Here is a 9,327-nt window from a genome sequence, read left to right on the forward strand (position 1 = left end):
GGCAAACACCCAGTATATTGAAATTTGGGTAAATACTCAAGGTCTTGTTCATACACTGGCCCGCCTTAAATAATAAATAATAATAGCTGCAGTTATTATTAAAATAAACAGATAATAAATTTTTGATTTAAAAATTTCAGTCACCATTTTGTCAAGAAATTAGTATTTTAAGTTAACATCTTTTTTGCTGTTAAGGCTAATCTGGCCTACTTTGTTTACACAGAATCCAAACCGCGGTCCTCGACCAGAATTATTACCCTCATTTACGCTGGTTCGAGGCCAGAGGAGAGCGGATATCTGGTGAGTAAGAGTCGATTTATTATTAGACCAAGTCTCCTGATTTTAACTCACCAAGTCAGTAGGCCATATTGACTTAAAAATTGACAATGATATAGCCGAGGACCGCGGTTCGGATTCTGCGTAAACAAAGTAGACTCTATTTAGATTAACCTCAGAGAGACATTAAACAGTAAACACCAATTTGAACTTTTAAGAGGAAGAAGATCAGTGTTGCCAGCCCTATTACGTTCGTAATAAATCTATTACGGAAAAAAAAATCTGTTACGTTGTTACGCCGCTCACCAATCTATTACGTTTTTACGATACAGCCAATCCAACTATTTAAAAATTCAACTATAAAAAAAAAAGATGATAAACTGGCTTTTAAAATGTTCATTCCACATTTTGTGTATAATAAATTAATTATTGCACGTTGACCGAATTGGAGCCACTGCCGTCTGCTGTGAGTATTATAACCTTATATCTCTGGTACAACCTAACATTTTACAAGAAAGAACCATAGACAAAGAAACAAAATTATTTATTTCTTTGTCTATGGAAGGAACCTTGGAAAGCGGGAAACGGGGGGAACACTAAAACGGGGAATCACTAACCAGTAACCACTAACCACCAAAGTAAGTTTTGTTGTGAACTTAAGTATTTTAGAAAGTTTTATTATGATGAAGAAGTAAGTTACAGAATAAACTTTATATTTTATACCTACCTATCTACCTAATAGTTTACTTAACTTAATTATGTTTATATCAAATTAATTAAATTTGTAGGTGGTTATCTACATCTGGTGTTTCCAAAATAGATGCTGCAAAATCTGTAGATCCTCCCATTATTACTGCTTCTGTTCGTCCTACATCAGAACATAGTAGCTGTTCAGACTCTCGTATAGCAGGCTCTAGAAGCCAGCCAGATTCCCCTATACAAAACTCCAGCAGTCAGCCAGATTCTCCTGTACCAGGCCCTAGTGGGAGGCGGCATTCCAGTATTACAGACTCGGATTCTAGTAGTGATGAATCCACTGGCACAAAAGCTGTTTTAAAAAGGCGAAAAGTAACTACAACCAGTTATAAACAAAAATTTCGGGATAAATGGTGTGAAGATAAAAGATATGCAAATTGGTGCAAATCATCATCGGATGGAAGTTCAGCATTCTGTACTGTTTGTGACAAAAAAATAATTGGAGGAATTACTCATATAAAAAGGCACAGTATAACGTTACTACATAAAAAAAATAAAGAAAGCAGAAAAAACACCAAAAATTCAAGAGCTGCTGTCGATCAATCCTAACAAAGAATTACATTCCATTAAAGTGAAAGCAGCAGAGTTAAGATGTGTTATGTTTCTTCACGAACTAATTTACCCTTTTTATTGATGGACCACCTCCCAAAATTTATAGGATCAGTGTGTCCAGACTCAAATATTGCAGCAGACCTTAAAATATCTAGGACGAAAGCCACCCTAATTACTAAACATTGTTTTACATCCTCCGCTTTAGAGAATATTGCTTAAAAAGTTGACAAATCAGTTGCTTATAGTTTGATAATGGATGAAACCACTGATGTGGCAACACAAAAGTCATTAGTTGTAGTGATAAGATTTTATGATGAAAAGGTGACAGACCACTTTTTTGGTCTTTTAGAAATACATCAAGGTACGTCAAATGAAATTGATCAAACCACAATAAACCATTTGAAAAATAATAATATACCCCTAACAAAAATGATTGGACTAGCTGCTGACAATGCGGCAGTGATGATGGGAAACATTAAAGGTGTACAAGCACTTTTTAGACAGGATGTCCCATCATTATTTGTTATGGGATGTATTTGCCACACATTCCACCTGTGTGCGTCCGCAGCAGCAATTAAATTACCGAATACACTCGAAGAATTCGCTAGGGGAGTATATAATTTTTTCTCAAACAGTAGCAAACGCCTTCGTTTTTTGAATGAATGCCAAAGCTTTTTTAGATGAGAAGCCCCATAAATGCTGCATCCAAGTCAGACAAGGTGGCTGTCCTTACAGGTAATCTGATTACAGTTATCTTAAATAACAATAATTAGATTATTTTTTAGGAGGTAGTAAATAGAATTTTACTGCACTGGAATTCCCTAAAACTAGTGTTTCAGGATGCAGTTTTAGCAGAAAATTTACAAAGTTTCCAAACAACTTTAAATAACCTCAATGATCCTATGTACAAGTTGTACTTTTTATTTTTATCTTATGTTTTAGAAATTGTGAATCAGTTAAATCTTGAATTCCAAAGTGAGAAATGTAAGATATATTTATTAAGGTGACAGAGTTAGTGCCTTATACAAGACGATATTAAGGAATTATTTAAAAAAAACATTACCTTGACCAAACTAGTTTAGAAAGAATAGACGTAAAAAATCCCAGAAATTTTTTACCAATTGAAGAAGTTTATTTTGGCGCTAGGGTCCAGGTAATGTTATCCTCAGAGGAAAATAATAATTCTGTCAACAATTTTAGACTAAGATGTCTTGATTTTTATATTGAGCTATGCTCCCAAATTCAGAAAAGATTTTCATTCAATGATCCAATTTTGAATTTCTGTAAAATATTTAATCCTTTGACTGTAGTAAGTGGAAATATAAACTCTATTGCTGCTAAGAGCATTCAGTATTTTCCACAATTAGTTACTGACATTGAAAAATTGGATTTTGAATGGAGACCAGCGTTGTTACAAGGGCAAAAAATTTTGTACTATAAATGGTGTCGAAATTGTACTTTTTTAAGTGGGATTGTACATTTTTGGTGCAAAAATGTGGGGTCATGTGATCTCTCTATTTACCTTTTTACCAAGTTTTGGTACGTAGGGTGCATGCACACTATCCTAAAAACAGCGGAACGGCGTACTGGCTTAACGACCTTGAATCGATTTCCTGCAATTCTATTGGCTGAAATTTTTGCCAGGTGAATTTGACAGATAAAATTTCTGACAGATGAATTTTTCAGCCAATAGAATTGCTGGAAATCGATTCAAGGTCGTTACGCCGATCCGCTTTTTTTAGGATAATGTGGATGCACCCTCACAGAATTATACACCACATGCTGTCCTCCTTTCACGCAGTTGAGCAGCTCTGAACTGTTCAAGAACGCAATACTCTCCCTCCATTCAATTGAGTCATAAAGTTCAGAACTGGTTCCGCGCCATATGGAGGCACCAGGCTATCTCGCACAGCTCCTTTCAGAACCTTCTGAGCAGCCCAGGGCGTAAAGCTTTGGAACTTGAAATTCGCAAATAGAGGACAGCAATACAGAAGCTACAAAGAGCTTTGAATAGCATTGGTTAAATGGGAACTAATTGCGTGACGTCACGTTTGACATCGGGACACAATAGATCTCTAAGGTCGCAGTGATTAGCCCCCCTCCTACTCACCGCACGGATATCAAACTTACGTTTGACATCCGTGCGGCTTGAACAGCATTTCAAGTGATGTATAATTCTGTGCCTCTGCTCCTAGCAACCTGCATTTCAAATCCACGCATCGCGTATCACCGTTCGTCTAAAAATATGTACGTGGGTTTAAGTTTGGGTTTGAGAAGTAAGAATTGTACATTTTTTCTTGCAATTGTACCTATGTACTCCTTGACTATCAAATGTACCCAAAATAGTACAATTGTACCTATTGTAACAACACTGATGGAGACTGTCAGCAGATTCCGAAGAAGTACAGAGTATTAAAGATTTAGATTTTGAAGAATTTTGGGAAAAAATATTTCGAATGAAAAATAGTATGGATGAATTGTTATTTCCAAATTTATCCATCTTAGTCAAAGGCATAATGTGTCTTCCTCATTCATCTGCAACTGCAGAGAGACAATTTTCCCAATATAATTTAATCAAAACCAAAGTTCGAAATCGTTTAAACATTGACACTTGTGATTCAATATTACAATCAAAAGATCTTTTGAAAGGTTATTCTTGCCACACTTGGGTACCAGACACCAATCTTTTGAAAAAAAAAGGTTCAGTATAAAAATGATACTATGTTGTAATACTTATATATTTTACTAATTTAAGACTGTTGATGCTGTGAAAAAAAGTTATATTTTAACCTGATATTTATTTCGTTAGTTTTAAGTTGACTGATGAGACTGCTGGCTGATGCTGTGAAAAAACGGGTGTGTGCAGATTATTATTTGAAGTTGACCACATATTTCTTCTGTGGATTTCTCCTGAAACGTGATATTTTGTAAAAAAAAAATTGTAAATATGTATTTTACATAATATCTATGTTTTGTAAGCTATTTATGTTGCTATAGCTATGGCAATAGCAATTTTAGTTTCTTTAGCTGTAGTTTTTCAGTTTACGGCCTCTGTTACGGCCCTGTTCATTGGCATTAAAATTTCTAGTTGAATTTTCTTGTTTATTTGGTTTATATTGAAAGGAAATACATCACAATAATCTACAAGTTACTGGCAGTTTTCTTACGTCTTTGAAAGTAATTAAAATGTTAATTGTGAGGTATTAATCAGCTATTTTTAACAAAAAAAAAGACCTAAGTCATTTTCTGACTGCAATTTTTTGAACAGGTTTGAAGAATTGCGCCGCCAGAAAATACCTCATCACTTTTAGCTGTAGCTATGGCATGGCTATGGCTACGTGGCCAACTCCACGCAAACATAATATTTGAAAAGATTTATTACGAAACATCAGGATCTATTACGAAAATTTACGAAATATGGTACGAAAAAAAAATTGCTGCTGGCAACACTGAAGAAGATTCATTAACCTTAATAATTTGCCAACTTTTATAGGACGGATTTTTATTATTTTTAAATAACAAAATTCGAAATATATTAATATATTTATTTAAACCATGTCCACTCCCCTTGAAATCGACGGTTCTCTTCTAGAAGGGGTTATTACATTTTATTCTTTTTGTTATCGTTTCTTTATATTCTAATTTTTAGGGAGGACAAATACTACGAGTTGCTCTTACATTAAGTTGTTTAAAGAAAATTCCAATACGAATATTTAATATTAGAGCCAAAAGAGGTAAACCAGGTTTAATGGAACAACATTTAAAAGGTATTAGCCATTCTTTTGTAATTACGTAGGTATATAAAATACCTATATAATGTTTTTTTCTTGTAGGAGTTGAACTTGTTAGGGACATGTGTTCAGCAACGGTAATTGGCGCCCAGAAAGGCTCAACGGAAATCACCTTTTACCCCGGTCATATAAGGGGTGGTTTTTTCAAATCACATATTCATACAGCTGGTAGTGTAAGCTTGCTACTCCAAGTTGCTCTTCCTTGTGCTTTATTTGCGGACTCGGAGGTAACAATGACATTAAAAGGAGGGACAAATGCCGAAATGGCACCCCAAATAGATTATACAACGGAGGTGTTTCGAGGTATATTAGAAAAATTCGGTGGAACATTTGATTTCGAACTTGTTCGAAGGGGATATTTCCCAAAAGGAGGAGGTGAAATACGTGTTACGGTGAAACCAGTGAGTCAGTTAAATGGAGTTAATTTAATTGAGCAAGGACAAATAACATCCATCCAGGGTTGGAGCTATACGGCTGGATCTTTACCTGTTAGCTTAGCTCACAGGACAGCAAACGGGGCAAAAGGTGCTTTTAAGAAATACAAAAATGTCCATATTGAATGCTACAAAGAGGACAGAGAAATCGCTCCTGATAATTGTGCCGGGATAATGTAAGTTTAACCTAAAGAGTTTTTTTTATTAATATACACCTTTGCTATACTCTTACTAATGGTGTATTCAAAAATAAAATTAGGTATGCAAACTACAGGCAACATATTATATGCTAGCTGTGGCAATCTAAATAATTTTAACATTTAAAATTTAAACTTACTTTGTTACATACAGGCTTCTTCAACAGTACGTCAGGCATCTGTAGATCCTATAATAAAAAATATAGGTATTTTGTTTAAGTGCATACCTAAAGTAAGTACTAGGATGTATTTCAGGAAAATATTTTAACTTTGACAGAGTGACTGAAAATAGTGTGAGGGGATCGGGATGATTTTTTTTAAATGGAACACTGTACATTATTGCATTTTTGACTTTCTTTTTAGTCACTTTACATAATCCTAAGATATTATTAAATATGTTTTGATAGCTTCAGAGATATATACAGGGTGGTGGAAATAAACTTTACTGAAAAATTTTTAAAATAAATCAAAGCAGATTCAAATGCTCCTTTCAAACTATATTAGTAAGTTAGGGGTTTCCTTAGGGGTTAAGGGTTTCCTATACCTATCTAGCTCAGATTTTGAATAAAGAGCGATTTTTCAATGGCAATGGCTACGTCAAATGGCAGCCAAGAGGGCTAGTATCTTCATGGCAAGTTTCTAGCGACAGTTAGTACTTATTTTCAAAATCGAAATTAATTTATGGACTTTTTTTTTGAATCTATACCAGTTTACTTTTATTTAACTTACCTACAATATTTTAATAAATAATATTTATTAAATATGTATCTATTATTCTATCAATACAAACGAAGTAGTAGTTCTTTGATTTATTTTACGATGACTTGTAGATATATGGATTTGCTATAAAAGAGCCAATTACAGCAAATTCATTTTCTTCATTTCCAATGACAGGTTTCTGCCTAATAGGGTTTTTTTTATAAATTATACTACCAGCTCTGGCGAAATAGGACAAGTAGTTTTTCAAAGGTACGCTTATCAGAAAGATTCCTATTTGGATATCTTTGAGCATAAGCCCTTGAGGCCAAGAAGTAATTTTCCTCACAAAATAAAATCACTAGTAACATATCCATTCGTTCCGCCAGCAGATACTGCTTTATTTTTCTTAATAAAATGATGAATACTTATTTATCAAACTATTGTACTAAAAGATTACTAAAGATGCAATCTAAAATTATTTTGACAAGGTACAGAGTGTTCCAAATAAATAAAAAATATCAATATTGTACTTTCTTAAACGGAATACTCTGTATATTATTGCATTTTTAGTTTCTACGATTAGAGTAATTCTCCCTAGCTTAGTATGACAGCATTTATTTTTATTTTCAGTTTAGTAGCTGAAACTGACACAGGTTGCATATTAGGATCTTCTGCGCTAGGCAAAAGAGATGTGAAATCGGAAGAAACGGGTATAAAGGCTGCTTTAAAACTGCTAAACTCAATAGAAGAAGGTGCCTGTGTGGACGAATATAGTCAAGATCAAATCATTATACTGATGGCGATAGCGAAAGGGCCTTCAAGTGTAAGAGTTGGCGAAATAACCCTACACACGAAGACAGCTATATTTGTTGTAGAGGCTCTAGCAAAGGTAGAATACATAAATTTAGTTTACCAATCAAATACTAAGGGCTGGTAAAGGTTAGTCTTGGGTCAAGATTTCCGTATGTAAGACGAGTACAATGCGTTTATTAATGTACTAAACAACGAGACAGAACAGGTAAAAACATTGCCAAACATATGAAATAAACCGAAAAACTATTGCACATTGCTAAGAGACGTGGAAGCGGATATAGCAGATTCGTCGCGGTCGGCCCAAGACCCAATCAGTACTTTATATTCTCGGGAAGAGTGTATTCATGCGTTCAGCTTCACGATTTATTACGTCTCCTGTTACTTTATTTGTTTATTTATTAACAGTCGTAATTTTCCCTATAGCTTGTAAAATTTTAAGTGCAAATTAGAAACACTTGCACTTTCGGTAAAAATAAGTGGAATTGAGTTGGTGTTTGACAGTGGTCGCGCTATTAGAATTAAAAAATCGATAGCTCGAAATCTATTAGGAATAATTGATTATAGTTTTTTTCAAAAACTTTCTTAATATTTCTGCTATATTTTATTCGCAGACAATACGTGAAAATATTTATAAATAAAAAAGTTACATCATTATTGCTGAAAATTGCAATGCACTAAAAGTAAATGTACGGTTTTTTTTTAAATTTTTGAATGGAAAAAAACAAGCCTATCAAATTTTTCTTATTTAAACATCTTGTAAACGATCTGACCTTCAAAATAAAAAGAAGTTTCAATATCTAAAGTAGTTCTTGAGTTATCGCCTGTTATATGTTAAAAATTGAGTTTTTAAATTATCCCGATTACTGACGTTTTCTCGTTATAAAAAAAGGACACCCTAACGATATCCTTATAATTCCATTTCAGATACTCAAAAACACATCTAATAATTTTATTTAGTTAACTTTTCCAAAAAATGGTGATTTTACTTTACTTGATAGTGAAAGGCGTACCGGAGAAATGTGGCAACGCCGCAAGAGCACACCGTCGCATTTCTCTCACTCTGACTTAATAAGATCCGTATGTGGTTTACTTCCACACATCTAAATATCGACCCAAAAGTAAGAGTTGCCAGCAAACCTTCAAACCAAGTCACCTTCAAACAAAAATATCTATTGTTGATTTTTTTAGGTCCAGTTCAACATTGTGCCGGTCCCAATGGGTGGAAATGTTATTCGTTGCACAGGGAGTTAATAAGATTTAAGTAAATAAGTTACAAGGACAATTATTGTGTGTTCTGTTATTCCAGGTAAATATCTGCCCACAAAATTTTACTTAAAAATCGTGGTAAAATGTAACATATTGAAATTTACATCTATAAAAGTTATATTTATTTATATTAATAGCTTTATTATATTATTGACGGGAAGTGATTTTATAAAAATGATATAATAGAAAATATTAATAATACAGGGTGTCTTAAATAAGTGCAAATATTTTTTAGGGGTAGTATATTCGACCCCAGAAACAGGTCTATGTTTTTTTTCGCGAAAAAAAAACTGTGAAAATTAGTATTTTTTTTAATTTTTAATTAAAAAGCATAATATATCTTCATAATATGGCAACATAGATAAAGGGAAATTAAAACAACTTTGGGTGCACGTCATCAGTGACACCATGTCGCTGTTCCGGTAGAATAGTGACCGAACTGCAAAATTTTAAAAAATTGAGTTAACTTCATCATTCACTTTTAAAATGTTCAATATATATGGTAAAATAATGACAAAACTGTACTACCACTCGTTACCGCTA

General features: G+C 33.6%; 3 protein-coding genes across 3 annotated transcripts; all 3 read left to right on the top strand.

Moving 5' to 3' along the window:
• The first annotated feature begins 860 nt into the window (after positions 1 to 860).
• LOC115881945 lies at positions 861 to 1,638 on the top strand. The gene is made up of 2 exons (XM_030899690.1): positions 861 to 967; positions 1,065 to 1,638. Exons 1-2 carry the CDS (start codon positions 957 to 959, stop codon positions 1,579 to 1,581), a joined length of 528 nt encoding a protein of 175 aa, XP_030755550.1. The 5' UTR covers positions 861 to 956; the 3' UTR covers positions 1,582 to 1,638.
• Positions 1,639 to 1,652: 14 nt separating this feature from the next.
• Positions 1,653 to 4,964, top strand: LOC115881941. Its single transcript, XM_030899675.1, has 4 exons — positions 1,653 to 1,945; positions 2,527 to 2,987; positions 3,967 to 4,284; positions 4,853 to 4,964. The coding sequence occupies exons 2-4, from the start codon at positions 2,741 to 2,743 to the stop codon at positions 4,951 to 4,953; spliced, it is 666 nt and encodes a 221-aa protein (XP_030755535.1). The 5' UTR covers positions 1,653 to 1,945; positions 2,527 to 2,740; the 3' UTR covers positions 4,954 to 4,964.
• An 80-nt stretch (positions 4,965 to 5,044) lies between these two features.
• Positions 5,045 to 8,824, top strand: LOC115881923 (RNA 3'-terminal phosphate cyclase-like). Its single transcript, XM_030899651.1, has 5 exons — positions 5,045 to 5,181; positions 5,234 to 5,351; positions 5,418 to 5,985; positions 7,336 to 7,594; positions 8,707 to 8,824. Exons 1-5 carry the CDS (start codon positions 5,140 to 5,142, stop codon positions 8,767 to 8,769), a joined length of 1,050 nt encoding a protein of 349 aa, XP_030755511.1. The 5' UTR covers positions 5,045 to 5,139; the 3' UTR covers positions 8,770 to 8,824.
• The last annotated feature ends 503 nt before the right edge of the window (positions 8,825 to 9,327 follow it).

Source organism: Sitophilus oryzae, unplaced genomic scaffold (genome assembly GCF_002938485.1).
Source record: "Sitophilus oryzae breed Bouriz unplaced genomic scaffold, Soryzae_2.0 scaffold_1111_pilon_pilon, whole genome shotgun sequence".
In the NCBI taxonomy this organism is placed as follows: domain Eukaryota; kingdom Metazoa; phylum Arthropoda; class Insecta; order Coleoptera; family Curculionidae; genus Sitophilus; species Sitophilus oryzae.